Below are 15,753 nucleotides of genomic sequence, written 5' to 3'. Positions count from 1 at the left end.
TGCGCCGCCGACAGATGATGTCAGCGGATAGAGCGGCACCGGAGACAGCTCCCGTGCTGTGCAGCGCCCCCTGCGGGAGAGGAGGACTGGGCGCGCCGGGCGCAGCGCGGGGAGGGAGGTGTCCCCGGAGAGGGCGCCCCCTGCTGGCGGGGAGGGAGCGGGGCCGCGCTGGGCCGGGGGTCCCGGAGCCCTCGGGGCATCCCCGGGCCGCCCCCGCTCCCCCCTGCACCCCCCGCGTCCCCCGGTGCATCCCGTCCCCTGCCCTCGGCCTCGGAACCCGACAGCGGGGCGGCTGCAGTGAGGGGCGAGGGCTGCGGTGCCCCCGGTTTCCGTCCCCCCTCCACCTCCCCCGCAGCGGGCGGGCTGCGGGGCCGTTCATGTCGCCATAGCAACGGGAAAAGGAGCTGAGCCCCAGCACCATCACCCCCGGGGCCCACCCTGAGCACCCCACAGCGTGCAGACCCCCAACCTCGCACCAGCCCCAGCATGGCCCCCAGCCCCGTGTGTGAGGGAGGGCGGGCGTGCAGGGGTGTGCGAACACGCGTGTGCGTCCGTGTGCACACGTATGTGCGTTCACATGCACGCACACGCTGACACGTGTGCATGTGTGTGCACAGATGTGCAGGCGTAGGCGTGTGTGTGTGTGCATGTGTGAGAGTGCATGAGCACACTAGTGTACGTGTGCTTTTGTGTGTGCATATGTGGGTATGCATGTATGCACGTCGGGGTGTGTGTATGTCGGTGTGTGTGTGTGTGCACACGTGCAAGAGTGCACGAGCACTCTAGTGTGCATGTTTTTTTGTGTGTGCATGAACGTGGGTGTGCATGCGTGTGTGCAGGTATGTATGCATGTGGGTGTGCACGCGTGTGGGCACGTATGAAGGTTGGTGTGCACGTGTGTGCAGGTATGTATGCATGTGAGTGTGCACGCGTGTATGCACATGCATGTGCGTGTATGCACAATGCATGTGTGTGTATGCACATGCATGTACGTGCAAGCCTGTGTGCATATGCCCACACACACACGTGTGTGCACACATATGCCAAGGGACACAGACCAAGCCCGAAAAGGGGACCCGTTTGTGCATTTGTGCCCAGGGCAGCAGGCGGGTGCCGAGCTCTCAGCGGGGCCCGTTCACTGCAGGTTCCCCGCACACCTGCCCTCCTTTCGGGGCAGCGTGGCGATGCCTTGGATGCTCTTCTGCTCTCCCCGAGCCCAGATGGACACTGGCTTTTGCAGCCCTGTGCGTGACACATGTGACCGTCCCCATGGCTGGGCCTGGATCTGCTCAGCAACAGTTAATTTTACTATCGAGCCAAATTCCTCTTTTATTTACTCTCGGTGGCAGCGAGCCTTTTCATCACAGATGCTATTTGGGCAATGCAGAGTGACAGAGGAGATAAATCATATCACCTCTGTCTCCTTGCCTGGTAAACACTGCCATAAATTCCTTAATCGTATTTTTTGTACGGGGAATTACAGACAAACTCTGCACACAAAGATCACCTGCCTCTGTGCTCAGGATTAGGGCCATCTCCAGCCGGCGTTTCGCTCTTTCCAGTAGCACCACGCGGCATTGAGGAGCCCAGACAATAATATTTATTCCTGTATCATCATTATTAAAGCTTTCCCCACCACTCCATCACGTATTTTGCCTCGGTTTATGCCCCATTGGATGGGTTCGAGGTAAAGATCTCAGAGCCACAGGGCCCCTCTGCCTTTCTGCCAACTCACGGCCACCTTCCTCGGCAGGTCTCAAGCCACCTCCAAGTTCCCTTCAGGTTTTAACTATTAATATTGAACCTATTTATTCCTAATGTTTTGCTGCGTTTCTGGGGAAACCCCAGCCCTCCAACCTTCAAGACGCTTGGTCCCAAACCCCAGGGGCGACACGGGGGAACGGCCTTAACCATCCAGGCAGCGATTTTGATCTCCCCGTGAGAACCTGCCCCGGCAGATCTACTCCCCACGGAGTAAAACCTGCATTTCTGAAGCCATCGCAGCTCAGTTTTGCCCCCTGGGAGGGTGAGGAGCTGGCGGCATTGGGATCCCCCTTTCCTGCTGCTGCCTGATATGATCCTTCCCCTGCAAACGGTTTGCTGAGACTGGGGGCAGGGGGAGGAATTTGGCTTTCGCGGACCCTGGAGGGACGAATCCTCCGGGATGTGTGTGGGAAACCTCACACGAGTGGGTTAGTGCCACGGCGAGAGACCCAGGGCCGTGTCCAGAGTCTCATCTGCACACACAGAACATGGCAAAGAGTGGGGGGGAGAGGCTGAGCAAAAGCTAATTACGCCGAGGGGGTAATTACAAGCACGCTGCCGGCGGGGAGGAAAACAGAGGCGAGTTCTCGGGGTTGGCAGCCTGGTTGGGGTTGCTGGGGGGTCTGGGGGTATCTAGGGAGAGGGAATCCGGGAAGAGAGGGGCTGGGGAAGGTTTGGGGTTAGAGGTTGGCTCCACACAAAGGAGCGAGCGGCTGGAAGACGGTGACGCCGGGAGCCAATCACCGCGGCAGCGCGGCGATAAAAGGGCTTGCGAGCGGCCGTGGGAGCTCGCAGGAAACCGCTCCCCACTCCCACAGCCCCGGCCTCTGCCGCGGGGACACGGGGAGCGACGACACCCCAACGGCGGGGACGGCTGGACGGACCCACCGCCGGACAGACCCACCCTGCCGTGGCGAAACCCTCCCGTGAGGAGCATATGGTGAGTCTTGGCCGGTGGAGAACAACGGGGCTGAGAGGCGGCGAAGCGGCTCGGCGGGAGACAATGATGGTCCCTGAGATGTGGGGAGCGATGGGGTTCGTCCCCTCCCAGGGAGCGATGGGGAGAAAAAGCAGGACCGAGCGGTGGGGAGGGAGAGGGAAGCGCCCAGGGAGACAGGGATGGAGAGGAGGGAGGGATGCAAAGACGGGGAGAGCCCCGGGAAGCAGCCCCGCTGCCCAGGAGCCCCCCAACCGATGGGGGTTCATGCCCCCCAAACCCCCCACCCCGTCCCACCCAGATGCACCGGGAACTTTTTTGCTTTGGGAGGAGGCTCGGCCGAGGCGGTTGCAGATTTAGGGTGGGGGGAAAGACAACGGGGGGTCTGTTCTCGGCCTCGCCGGGGTCGGGCGGGGGCAAGGAGACGTGGCTGAGCTGCGGGAGTTGCTGGGGAGCGATGCTGCTGGCGGGGGGAGCGAGCACCCCCTGCCCCGTGTGAGCTGGGGGGGCTCGGGGCTTGTCCCCAGCGTCTCGTGGGCACAAGAGCGAGCGCGGGCCTGTGTTCCCCGGATCCGCCGCAGCGTTTTGGGGCTCACGCTCCCCGTCTGGGCTGCAATTCCCCCTTTGTTGTGTGCTGCAGTACGCGCCAGAGCGGGGGCTGGCCAGATCCATTTGATTGAGCTGATCGGAAAGAGCAGAGATGGAAGAAAACCTGCTAGATCCCGACTCCCTTATCCCCCCTCGCTAATGCCCGCTAATTCTCCGTGGTGTGTCTCCCGCCGCCTCCTCCAGCCTGGCTTTGAACCTTTCCAGCGACAGGTCTTTCATCGCTTCCCTGGGGAGGCTGTTGCACGACTGTGAGATTTAATAAGGACACAAATACCCCGAGCTCTGACATAACCCTCGCCCAGCCAGGGATCGCCCAGGGCTTCACAAAGGAGAGCAGCTCTGTTTTCATTGAGGGGGTGAAAAGGGAGCACCAAAAATGAAATTATTTGCCCACCGTCACCCAAAAATCAGCAGCAGAGTTGGGAATTAAGACCAGGTCTCCTGACACCCCATCCAGTGCTGTAACTACCATGTTTTGAGCCAGTCTGATCTGTCTAATCCCCTTGGATCACTTGAGACCAGCTAAACTACCTCGTAGGTCATATTTTGGATCACTTTTCTGATGGGTTTTCGTTCACGGAGTAGGCATCAGTTTTGAAAGCACACGATCATTCAGCAGCCTGGATCATGCCCTGGAAACTGGGCTTTGTCCACTGAAGACATCGTGTGGGGGCTCTTGCAGGGAAGACATCTGGTACCCCAGCTGAGCTGTCATGTATTTAAGGCCAGGAGCAGCACATCTGCAGAATTGTTAACATCGTTTACAAAATAATTGCGGGCCAAATGATCAAGCCTAGTCCAAAACAGCTCCAGTGTTAACGTCCTTGTTAAATGGGAGCCCCTCAAGAAGCAAATTCCCAGTTAAGAAGAACCAGCCCCTTGGGCTTTGCAAAGTGACTGGGTGCATCTTCTCTTTCATACAGCTCAAAAATAGGTTTCTGACCTTTTTTAGTCAACAAAAATCCCACGAGGCTTCTCATTAGGGAAGGGAGTTCCTCTTCTGGTTTCCTTCTGCGAGTCGGTGCTGTGAGCCCACAACTACCCCTTCGGTTCTCCATGGCGATGGAGTTTTTCTTCTATTTTTCACCATCCTCAGCTCTTGCAGGGTTGTTGTCCACTGTCAGGCAGCCGCCACGTTCCCCCAGAGGTGTTTTGTCTTTCACTTTCCAGTTAAGTCATTTTTTATCTGCCATCTGGGGGTGTTGCAGAGCTTACCTAGCTGTTAGCAAAAAGCTCTGGGCTGGAAAACATTAAATCTGGGTGAAGGGATTATTGCAATCAATATTAAGCACACTTTAGACATACAGCTCGCTCCTCTGGTGTGCCCTTAACCTTCTCCATATGGCCAGCTCAAGCGTTTTCAGACACAAGGAGCCTCAGGAACCCCTGATGTGCCTCTCCAGAACTTGCTGTTATGCTTCATATTTGGGGAAAGGGGAAATTAAAAGCAATTTACAGGTCCATTAATTGGAGGAAAAGAAAAGGTGAGTTCCTCGAATAAGGTTTGGGAAGAGTAATCAAAGACACGGCGCTGGGAAGCAGAATAAAACGCAGCATGGTTTTAACACAAATTATGTCAAGTTGGCTCCGTATCTTCCTTGGGTGTGATAACTGACAACAGGGTCTCATGAATCTGGATGTAAGGAAAGCACTTGGTACAGTGGCCCAGGGAAATGATCATTTTAGGTGGAGACAGGAAAGAGCAGAAGGAAGAGGCAGCCAAATGGAAGGAGGAGCCTTGGATCCTTCCCCGGGGTGAGATGTGGGGACTGAACTGCAACGTGAAGCTGCTGTGGCCTGGAGGGACCCCAGCGCGTGAGGGCACTGAAGAAGGAAGAGCACCCAGGATTCCTGATGGAGGAAGAGCACAGCAGGCCAGATGTTTTCAGGGCTGCCAGAGCAGTATTTGTACCAGAACACGAAGATCTGGGATCTCCTGCAGTGTGGTGCCCCCAGACCAGCTCACCTACCTGCAGCAGCGGCTGTAGAACCCACCTTATCAGAACGGATTAAAAGGAGTTGGCTTCTCCTGCTATAAAAAAGGACTAATAAGGAACGTCGTTACTCTTTAGGAATCCCTCTGAGGGGCAAATATGGTGGGAGAAGAACTAGGAACATAATGCCAGCACAACAGTAAATGGCTGTACATTTATGGAGGAAAGCTGAAGGTGAGGGTTCCAGGTGGAGCACGAGATTACGGAAAAACTGAAAAGAGGAGGGAAGCAGCATGAACTGCTATTCGTCTGTTGTGCTTGTTTGCGCCAGGTTTATATTACGCTGAATTAGTACTGTGCTGCAGAGCTTCCAAACCTTTCTCCCAGGGAAGCAGTTTGGCCTCATGTCCAACCTGAACCTCCCAACCTGCAATTTTTGGCCGTCACCGCTTGCTCTGTCATCTGCCACCGCTGAGAAGGATTTGTCTCTGCCTGGAAAAAAGGCTCTTCTCATCCTCCCAGTGGGCTTTCTGCTGGATTTCTCTGCTCTACCCGAGCTCCTAGTGAGACAGGAGACGCAGGGAGCAGAAACTCCATTTTTAATGGATGCCATTAAATGTGGCCGCAGCTCCAGCGCTCCGTGCTTCGGTTTCTGCTTCTGGAAAAGGGATGAATCCCAGCAGCATCTCCCTGTCCTCTCTGCCCTGTCACTGAGAACCAGGAGTTGGGGACCAGCCTGGTCCCCTTTGTCCCTGGTCCTTCCAGGGCTGTTCACCTCCCCACCAGGGACGAAGGTGGGACAGCAAAACGGGTGGGCAGGGGCTTCCCCGGGGCTCCCCCCTTGCTCGTGTGGGTTCCCCATTGTTGCCCCGACAAAGGCAGCCCTGTTCCTCCCCACAACTATTCCTTGTCCGCGTCCCTCGCCGTTTCGGCCGCAGATTTCCTGCCCACTGGCAGCTTTTCAAGAGGCAGCCCGGGCGCAGGACGTGGACGGAAAGCGGATTAGCGGGGCGGGCGGGCAGGAGGTCTCACCGTGCCGTGGGGTGCGGGCAGGGGCAGGTCAGAAATGTGATGAACAGGGTCGTGGTGTCCGCGGAATTGGCCTGGCTGCTCCTCCACCCTGCGTCAGGCCAGCGAGAACCTGCCCTGGCCCCCAAATGCCGGTGAGGTCAAGTGGTTGGCTCGAAGCCACCCAAGGAGCCAAGATCTGAAGCTGAATTAAGGTCTTCCATGACTTAAAGCTGGAGCCACGACCACTGGGTTCACTCCATCCTCCCGCCCCAACTGCGTCTCACTGTTTCTGTCCGCTCTTGAGAAGCCGAAGCAGCTCTGGGGATGCTGTGCCCTCTTCCCCGTGCCGAATCCTGGCGCTGGCCCGTTTGACGCCGGGTCTGCGCCGTGTTTTGTTCCATGGTGTGGGCTGGCTGCAGAAACAGGGGCCAGAGGGGGTTACCAGGCTCCTCCAGCTCCCGTCCGCCTCCTCGCACGCCGTCCAGCTGCGAGAGGCCGGAGGGTCCGCGCCTGTCCCCTGTGCGCTAATCCTGCACACGACCTCGGGGACATCGCTCCCCACGGCCATCAGCCCACGGCTTCCTGGCGGAGAGGACGGGCGGCCTCCCCGAGGGGCTGAGCCCCTGCCCGTGCCCTCGCCGTGCTGCTGGGGATGCTCCACGTCCCCCTGGGATGGAGGAGGAAGGGGCCCGGGTCCCCCACACCGCTCTTTGCCTTCGGGAAAGCCTCTTGCAACGGCACAGCGATCCCAGCGGTAAACATCCACTTCACGGGGCCGCTAATGGGAACCAGATGGCGGCAAGGGGCCTCTCGCTTTCCTGAGCCGGAAACCCTCCGGCTTTCGGAGGGGCCAGCGCCGGGCTGGGGCCCGCGGGAGCAGCCGTGGGTCGGGAAAGGCTCCCCGCTCCCGCCCCGGTGCGGGAAACGCGGTGCTTGGGTGGCAGGATTGGGGAATTTCCTTGAGGGGCCACCCTCAATGCTTTTCTGTCCCTGCGTCTGTCCCCAGGAAGGCGAGAGGGGACGGGAGAGGCTGCCGGGGAGAAGCTCTGCGACCCAGCAGCTTCTGTGACGAACGTTGCCCTCCTCACCCCAAACCGCCCCCTGCTCAGCGCTAAAAGAGCCGCGGCTCCTCTCCATCCGCTCTCACACGGCCCCTGCAGATGCCAGACAAGCTCCTGGGTCAGACACCAACGTGCTGAGATCACCAAAGAAAGCCCCCAGAACCGGAGATGATCCGAGCCGGCAGCTCGGGCAGCAAGTGCATCCCACCAGCTCTGGTGCCACCTCTCTGGAGCACCGGGATCCCCCTCCCTCGCTGCCACGCTGCGGCCACCAGTGCTGCCGTCAGAAGCTGCTCCGTCTCCCTGGGGAGCTGGTGCAAGCCCAGATCCCTTGGAGGAAAGGTGGTTTTTTTTTTTCCACACCAGCCATCAGATGGTCCCAGGAGGGGTACGATGAACAGGGGCTGTAGAGGCAAAGGGATTCTCATCTTGTCCCGAGTCAGAGCCCTGAAATCGCTGCCTGAGCGACCAGGAGAGGACAATCCTCGGTCCTGCTCTCCCTGGGCGGTGTACCTGGCTAAGAGCCTTAGGGAACAGAGATTTGGAAAAGTCAGGTCTAGCAGTTTCGGTGCCAGCCTCCACCGTGGAGGCTTTCTGGCTTTGTCACAGATGTCCTCTGCGCTCCCCAGAAGATCAGCGAGACCCCCGCACACCGGAGGGTTGCCCTGGCAATGGCAAAGGCTTCGTAACATCAACGTGGCAGCGTGTCCTTAAGCAAAGCTTATTGCCACTGGGGTTCCTCAACTCCTGGAGGCCCCGGGCTCGCATCCCACCCTGTGCAGACTAACGCCTCCTTGGAAGAGCGACGACAGCAGCTGAGAGCCTCCTAGAAACCCTCCCGCGGTTTCTCACTTGTTCTGTTTCCCTTATCGCCTCAGCACACCCTTCCCCTTTGAGATCTCTCCTCTCGCCTCCTGTCCTTCGGCAGGAAGGACGTTTAGCAACTTCTACTCGCACGGCTACACCGAGGAGACCTCGCGTCCCAAGCGAAGGCTGGGAGCGGGGTACGTGCACAGAGGGATGGAGGAGGAGGATGCGAAGAGGAAGGAGAGCTGGAGGATGGGGCTGGATGGAGAACATCAAGCCACAGGGTGGGATGGGACTGAAGGGAACAGGGTTTGGGGACGAGAGAAGCAAAAGAACAAATAGGAGGTGGAAGGAGAGAGGGAGTGTGTGCTCATGGGGAAGGGCAGGAGGAAGATGATGGAGAGATCAGGGAAAGCAGGCGGCTGGGGCAGGGGAGGAAGATGAGCTGCGAGGGAAGAGGAGGGGAAACCAGGGGTGGAGAAATGTTTGTGGCAAAGGCAGGGGAGCAGGTGAAAGGCAGGTGAAAAGGGGGAGGGTTGTGCATCTGTGTGGGGTCAGGGCACCAGCTTTTCTGGGTTTCGCAGGTTCCCCCTGGGTGTAGGCACCGTACAGACCCCCGGGACATGACGGGGAAGGTTTTGTCCCTGGGAATGGGGGGCAAAGAGGAGCTGTGGGCTCGGGTCATGCAGCCCTGGGGCTGCTCCTCGTTCGGCTCTGCAGCTGCCACCCGCCCCGCTCGGCGAGCAGGAAATAACAACCAAACCGCAGCGGGGACGGGAAATGATTTAGGTAAAATCGGAGCCGTATTCTCAGACGAGGCAGTGAAATGTTTGTGACAAGGGACATCCAGGCCCCCCTAGGGCTGCGAGGGGAACCCCAGCTCACCCACCCCTGCTCAGGATGTGAAAGCAGCCGCCGATTTCGGGTGCTTTGCTGGGCACAACGCAAGCCTGGTGTCAGCTGCTGGGTGCTGGGACTTTCGGGAACCCCCAAAACCCAGGGCACATTTGCAAATGTCACTGCGAGACTGGGCATAGCAGGGACATCCCTGCCCCAAGCCCCCTACCCTGGTACATCTCCTGCCCTGAGGCTTTCTCAGGTCTACCCTTGGGCAGCAGGAAAGGTTTTGGGGTGACATTATGAGAACAAGAGGAAAGCAGCCCCAGACAGAAGTGGGGGGTGTTGATTTGCCAGCCCCCAAGAGATCCCCATCATTGCAAACCTGCAGTCTCCCCGTCACCCTCCTGCTCCCCGCTCTGCTCCTCCCTCGGCATCATCTGCTCAACCCCACATCTCTGTCTTGCACATGCAAACCAGGGCTCGCCAAACCTGACCTTTTATGGGTGTTGTGAAGGCAACGTGCAATGGGGAAAAACCCCAGAGGAGCTGTCAGTGCTTTTTCAGCTGTTTTTTTACCAAAAGGGGTGATTTGCCCATGCTGGTGTGTTTTTTATTTTTCTCTGCTGCGCTCAAGCTGGTCTGTGACCTGTCAAACTCATCCTCCTGAGCACCCAGCACATCAGAGGCCAGAGCTTACTGGTCTCAGCCTAAAGGCGACACCGGCTCCCCAGAGAAGACAAAATCCCCATTGCTCGCTCTGCTGCGATCCGCCCTGTTCAGCAAGGCTTTTCTGGGCTAAACTGAGACTAAAATCGCAGTTCTTGCTCCAGTAACACCAGTGCTTCAGTGGTTACAGTGGCTCTGGCTGGGACACGCGGTCTTGCTGCTAACGGTTTGGCTATTGCACGGGGGTTGGACTAGATGACCTTTGAAGGTCCCTTCCAACCCAAACTATCCTGTGATTGCCTGGCGATTGCCTTCCACGGGTGGGTTTGGAGCGGAAGCACCGCACCACCTTCTGCCCACATTTCCAGCCGCGCTCTCCCATCCCAGCACCTCACCCCCCTGCCCCAGATCGCCACCAGCTTCCTAAACCCGAGCAGCATTCCAGGCCAGCCTGCTGCGCCTGTATCTCCGGGATCCCTCCAGAAACCCCCAGACCAAAGAGGCTGCACGGACCCCACGGAAGAAGCTTTGAGCTCCTGCAGAGCTGCGGGTTCGGGGTGACGAAACCAGCCCTGTTGACATTTCCTTTCCAGGTGTTGCAAGAGGTCTGTCTTCGACACCTCCCCAGGGAACACCGGCCCACAAACTTCAAGCTCAGGATTAAATAGACGGAGGAAGGGAAGGAAGCATGTTCCAGGCCACGGGACCCGCCAGCCCACCCCCAACTCATGTACGTATGAGAATTTCGACCCGGGTTTTGTTTTGGGGGGATGGAGGGTTGTGTACAGCAGCTGCATTGCGGACCTGCCACGTTGGGGTGGTCAAAGGCGCAATCACCGCTACTCAAACACCAAAACTAGGGGCAGGAAGGTCCCAGCAGAAGGTGCTGTTTGCTGAGCACACGGTAACGGCAGCGCCGGGGCTCTGGTCCGTCCGGAGCCGCTCACCCTCTCTCGGCTCCGGTTGCCGTCTGTTTGTTTGTGTTTCCATGGCTTTCTGCGATCACAATCGAGAGCATGCGAGCTCCTCAGGACTGGAGATGGAAAAACATAAAGGCTCAAGAACATCTCCTGCTGGGACAGGATACGGCCCTTCCCCGAGGGAGGATATATCAGATATGGAATAGATAGCGCGTCTGATCGGAGCCAGGAGGCTGCCGAGAAGTGACGAGCGGCGGGTTTTGCCTGCAGCCTTGGGAACGGATGCGTCCCAGCTCCGACGAGGCAGCGTTTTCCTTCGCTCCGGTCAGCTGAGCCTGGAAACACTAAATTAAATCCCAGCCCCAGGGGATCACCTGCGGTTGTTTTATCAGTGCCGAGGGACGCAACTGGTTTTACACGGCCCGAGACTCCTCGCCGCCCGTGTCCCTCTGTTGACTTTGGCTTCATCTTCCAGCCCTGTGGGAGTGAGAGGAAAAATCACGTCCCTGACCTCAGCCAGCGAGAGCAGCTGGGAAACGTCTGAGGAGGCAGCTCAGCGAAGCGAGAGTTTCCTGTGCGGCTCTTAGGCAAACTCTTTCCAAAAATACAAAGGAGAAATGATGGGGAAGGAGGAGGAACAGGGATGGAAGATCAGCCTGGGGGCAGAGAGATGGGGCAGTGCTGGGCGAGCGGAGCTGGAGCAGCAGCACGGGGGAGGACGAGGAGGCAGCGGGGTGATGATGTTCTGGGGTGATGATGTTCTGGGGTGACACTGCCCCAGCTTTGGGGACAAACAGCGCAGGGGGTGTAAAGCAGTCCTGGCCGGTCCACGCTTGCTAAAAATGCATTTAACCCTTTTATCCCGACTGTTTGAAAGAAGGGGGCATTTTCATCAGCTAAAACTGGGACCCAGTGGGGTCCAGCTTGGGGAAGGCACAGGACTGGGGGACGAGGGGGACACGCAGAAGGCAATTTGGGAGGAGACGAGTTGTTGCAGCTGCAGATGGGAGAGCTCTGCTCCCAGACCTTGGGGACAGAGGTACAGACACCTCCGTGTTTGGATCTCTCTGCCCGATCGCTCCTCCTGCAGCTGCAGGGTCCGAGCAGCACCTGCCCCTGCCGAGCTGCAGAACGCCAGATGTAAATGATTTTTTCCTCTCTATTTTCCTCTCTTTGGAAAAAAGCAACTCGCACGCGAGGACCTGACGGAGGTCACGGCCTCTGAGCAAGCGGGTTCAGAGACGGTCACCACGTGTCTGAGCCAGGCAGAAGCTGCTCGTGTGCCCCAAATCCTCTGCCGCTCCTCCTTCAGCACAACCCAGCGCCAGGCTTCTCGGGCCAGGCTCTCATTTTGTTCTTTCTTCTTCTCCTCCCCTCCTCAGGAGGCAAAGAACAACTCAGGAGGCAGCACGGTGCAGCGCTCCAAGGTACTTGCAATTTTACCGCATCCTACTGGTTCACGGCAAGGGAGAAAGGATGGAAAGCCCAGGGCCCAGCATCAGCGGGGTGGTACAGGGGGGGTGAGGGGAGACGGGGCTGCTCCACGCCGAGCAAACGGCTGCGGGGATGTCAGGGAAGAGGGTGGGAGCCAAACCCCTTCCACGTCATCTCTCCCTTTGCTCTCCCCTTGCCCAGTCCTTCAGCCTGAAGGCACAAGTGAAGGAGATGTGCACCGCCTGCCAGAAAACCGTCTACCCCATGGAGCGGCTGGTGGCGGATAAATTCGTCTTCCACAACGCCTGCTTCTGCTGCAAGCACTGCCACACCAAGCTCAGGTGAGCCGGGCTGCAGCCCGCCACGGTTTCTGCTGGTGGGGAGATGGATGGTGTCACCACAACCCTGCCTGGCCCGGGTGGGGGAGACCCTTCCAAACAGCGCACCCACCCACCCATCGCAGCCCTTCCTCCTCCTGTCGGGCAGCTAAAGACCCCCGGCCCACCCGACACAGAAAAAAATGGGCTTATCTGCCCACCTGCTTCCAGGTCTGAGCTAAATCCCACCTGGTGTGGAAGAAGAGGGCCCGTTATGGTAAAACAAGGGGTGATGGTTTGAAACTAAAGGAGGGAGGTTCAGGCTGGACGTGAGGAAGGGATTGTTGGCCCTGAGGGTGGTGAGAGCCTGGCCCAGGTTGGCCAGAGAGGTGGTGGCTGAACCATCCCTGGAGACATCCCAGGCCAGGCTGGACGGGGCTCTGAGCAACCTGAGCTGCTGCAGATGTCCCTGCTCATGGCAGGGGGGGCACTGGGTGAACTTCGAAGGTCCCTTCAACCCAAACTATTCTGTGTTTCATTCTATGATTCTAAGAGGTTTTTTCCCCACGGTAACGCGGAGCTGAGCCAGAGCGAAGGCCGAGCTGCCCTGCGGGACCCCCCCCATTTACAGACCTTAATGCTGCTCGCAGCAGCCCCCGACATCCCGAGCTGGATGGAGGGAGCAATCAGCCCTTTCTTGGGGTCCTCTCCTGCATGTCCCCTCCTCCTTCCCCCCTCTCCTGGTGTCCCCGAGCCCCACACGCTCCCCCCAACCTGCAGCCGGGTCCCCATGCCCGCCTAACCCTGCCCTCCCTCCCCAGCCTGGGCAGCTACGCGGCGCTCCACGGGGAATTCTACTGCAAGCCACACTTCCAGCAGCTCTTCAAGAGTAAAGGCAACTACGACGAGGGCTTCGGGCGCAAGCAGCACAAGGAGCTGTGGGTGCACAAGGAGGTGGAGAGCGGGACCAAGACGGCGTGAGCGGGGCCGGCCCACCCTTCCCCGGAGCCCGGCGGGGACGGCACGGAGCGGTGCTGAGCTGGGCGCTGACTGAGCTGATGTAAAGCAAAGGAGACCCAAGTGGGGGGCAAAGGAAGAGGGGGAGCCCAGGCCAGTTTGGAGGATGCTTAGGGGGGTACTACAGGCCATCAGGACAGGGCAGAGCCCCCGCACCTGAAGGCCTCTCTCTGCAGGCTCTGATGAGACCAGACCTTTAACGGCAGCCCTGTTCATACATTTTGGGGCTGCCACCATGGAAAAGGAGACGATCTAGGGGCTTAACCTGGCCTAACAAGTCACAGCAGAGCTCCCAGCACCTGCCACCCCAATCCTGCCTTGCTGGGGCTCTGGGGAAGGAGGGTCCTTGGTTTACATCAGCTCAGTTCAGCTGGGATCGTTCAGCCTTAAGGGTGTTGCCCTGCGACTGTTTAACAGTTTCTGTCTTTTTTATATTTGCCTTCGATTGGTACGTTCTGCGCTGGAGCCTGGCACGGCAGCTTCACGCGTGACATCGCGCCATGCGCTCTTTTATTTTTGTAATACAAGGTTTCCGAGCCTTCCCTGTCTCGTCCCGTGTTCCCAGGGGTCCGGGGAGGTGGGATTAGGGGTCAGGTCTGCTTCTTACTGCCCAGTTCCATGGAAAGAGCCTCTGCCCACACAGGATTGATCCTGGATACGTGTTACACTATGACCGAGGCAGACGGGTCCTTTGGGGACTGACCCCAGCATTTCGAACCGCACGCCAGCATTGCTGCCCCAGCTGTAACCACACGCCAGCTTCCACATGGAGCCCAGACCACCCTCAAAGGGAATTAATTCACCGTATGGTGAATTAGATCCACCCCTTCGCCCCGCAGACATTGGGTGGTTTGCTCGTTTCTCCCTCCGTGTCAATAAACACCATCCCCGGCCCCCGTAAGCAGATGCTCCGTTCCCCGCAGCCGGTGTGAGGGGCAGGACGGGCACCAGAACTGGGCTGACTGGGGCTGGTCCGGTTTGGATCAGCCCACGTGGTTGGACGGCACAGTCCCTACAAATTAATGAGCCCAACAAGCCCTGCCAGGCAGGACAGCAGCAAAGCCAGGGAAAGCAGGTGAGTCTGTTTTTAATTATTATTTACCTCCTTCCTTGACACACACCATGTGAGATGAGCTCGAAAGCGTAAGCATTTGGGAACCTCGTGTCTTTCCAATGCTACGGGAGTTAAACCTTTCAGAGCCCACACAGCACGGAGACTACCAGCAGAGCGACAGCCCTTGAGGTAACAGCAAGAGCCTCGTTCCATCAACTGATAACATCAGCTCCTGCTGAGCACGTCCTTTCTGCCACCAAACACCGTCCTTTCTGCCACCAAACACCACCGCGAGCGTCCGGACGCAGCCAGGGGAATGGGAGCTCAATGGAAGAGGGAACAAGAAGGGTGTGGGTGGTCCATAGGGGTCCCAGGAGGAACAGACAGAATGTACAGACGTGGTCTTAACCCAGGTCCCTGTGGAACTCGTCCCTCACATCGCTCTGGGTGGCTGCAGTCACGCCGGATTTTGGGGAAGAGATGTGCTGGATGACCCCAGGAGCCTGGCGTCCCTCCTGCTGGAGAAGTTATTTCTCCTTTTTAGCTAAGTGATTTTTGAAGGACAGTGGTGGGACCACCCGGCGATTTGCACTGCAGGGACCCCAACGAGGCTCCCGCTGAGTTTCAGCTTTAACTGTCCCCATCGTGCAGGTGCTACCACGATTTACACGGTGACAAAAGCTGCGTCCCGAGCAGCCCCGCAGCGCTCGCCATTGCTAACGCAGGAACCGACCCCGGTCGCTCTGCGGCGAGGGTCTGGTGATGCTGCTGGGGTTGCGGCCCCGTCCTTCCCGAGGTCGGCTGAGAAAACCAGAGCTGACTGCTCAGCGTCGCTTCTGCTTTCTCGCTGTCCTCGCTTCCCCGTTCCCTGGCCTTGGCGGGTGCTGCTCCTTTCTGCACGGCGGGGCACTCAGGAAACATTTTTAACGAGATGTATATATATATATGAGCACAGAAAACTCTGGTCGTTGTAGCAGGAAGGGGCAGAGCATGTGCAAGCACAGGAGGTGCGAGATCTCCAGCCTGCTGCACCATCGTTTTCTGCAGTCCCTTTTTTTTCTGATTTTGAGAGCAGGAACCCATGACCAGGCTCTATATTATCAAAACAGGCTGCAGCCACCTGACCCAGGCAGGGAAGCGAATCTGATGAGGATCAGACACGCTCGATACAGAACGTTTCACAGAACAGAGCGGCAAACAGCAAACTCTGCACGCGACGAAACCCTGAGGGTAACACAGGCAGGAAGATGCTTTAAACACATTGAGCTTAGTTTACCTGCCAGATACATTTCAAAGGTGCAACGTCACAAATGACAGTGACCTTCCCAGGGTGAACCAGCAGCAGCGCTACAGAAACCCCCTTAAAATGTCTCTGTGAGGTT

The 15,753-nt window shown here is 58.1% G+C and overlaps 1 protein-coding gene across 1 annotated transcript; it reads left to right on the top strand.

Annotated features, from left to right (window-relative positions):
• Positions 1–2,581: 2,581 nt before the first annotated feature.
• On the top strand, positions 2,582–13,841 carry LIMD2 (LIM domain containing 2). The gene is made up of 5 exons (XM_065651228.1): positions 2,582–2,704; positions 10,223–10,359; positions 11,932–11,976; positions 12,185–12,324; positions 13,122–13,841. Exons 2-5 carry the CDS (start codon positions 10,318–10,320, stop codon positions 13,279–13,281), a joined length of 387 nt encoding a protein of 128 aa, XP_065507300.1. The 5' UTR covers positions 2,582–2,704; positions 10,223–10,317; the 3' UTR covers positions 13,282–13,841.
• The last annotated feature ends 1,912 nt before the right edge of the window (positions 13,842–15,753 follow it).

Source organism: Caloenas nicobarica, chromosome 24 (genome assembly GCF_036013445.1).
Source record: "Caloenas nicobarica isolate bCalNic1 chromosome 24, bCalNic1.hap1, whole genome shotgun sequence".
In the NCBI taxonomy this organism is placed as follows: domain Eukaryota; kingdom Metazoa; phylum Chordata; class Aves; order Columbiformes; family Columbidae; genus Caloenas; species Caloenas nicobarica.
The sequence above is the reverse complement of the archived record's forward strand: the minus strand, read 5'-3'. Positions and strand labels throughout refer to the sequence as shown.

What these genes read in the sequence shown, in the direction of transcription:
- LIMD2 (XM_065651228.1), top strand. Translation starts at nt 10,318, where the DNA reads ATGTTCCAGGCCACGGGACCCGCCAGCCCACCCCCAACTCAT. An exon ending in GCACGGTGCAGCGCTCCAAG is followed by an intron (nt 11,977 to 12,184) that starts GTACTTGCAATT and finishes CCCCTTGCCCAG; the next exon opens with TCCTTCAGCCTGAAGGCACA. An exon ending in CACTGCCACACCAAGCTCAG is followed by an intron (nt 12,325 to 13,121) that starts GTGAGCCGGGCT and finishes CTCCCTCCCCAG; the next exon opens with CCTGGGCAGCTACGCGGCGC.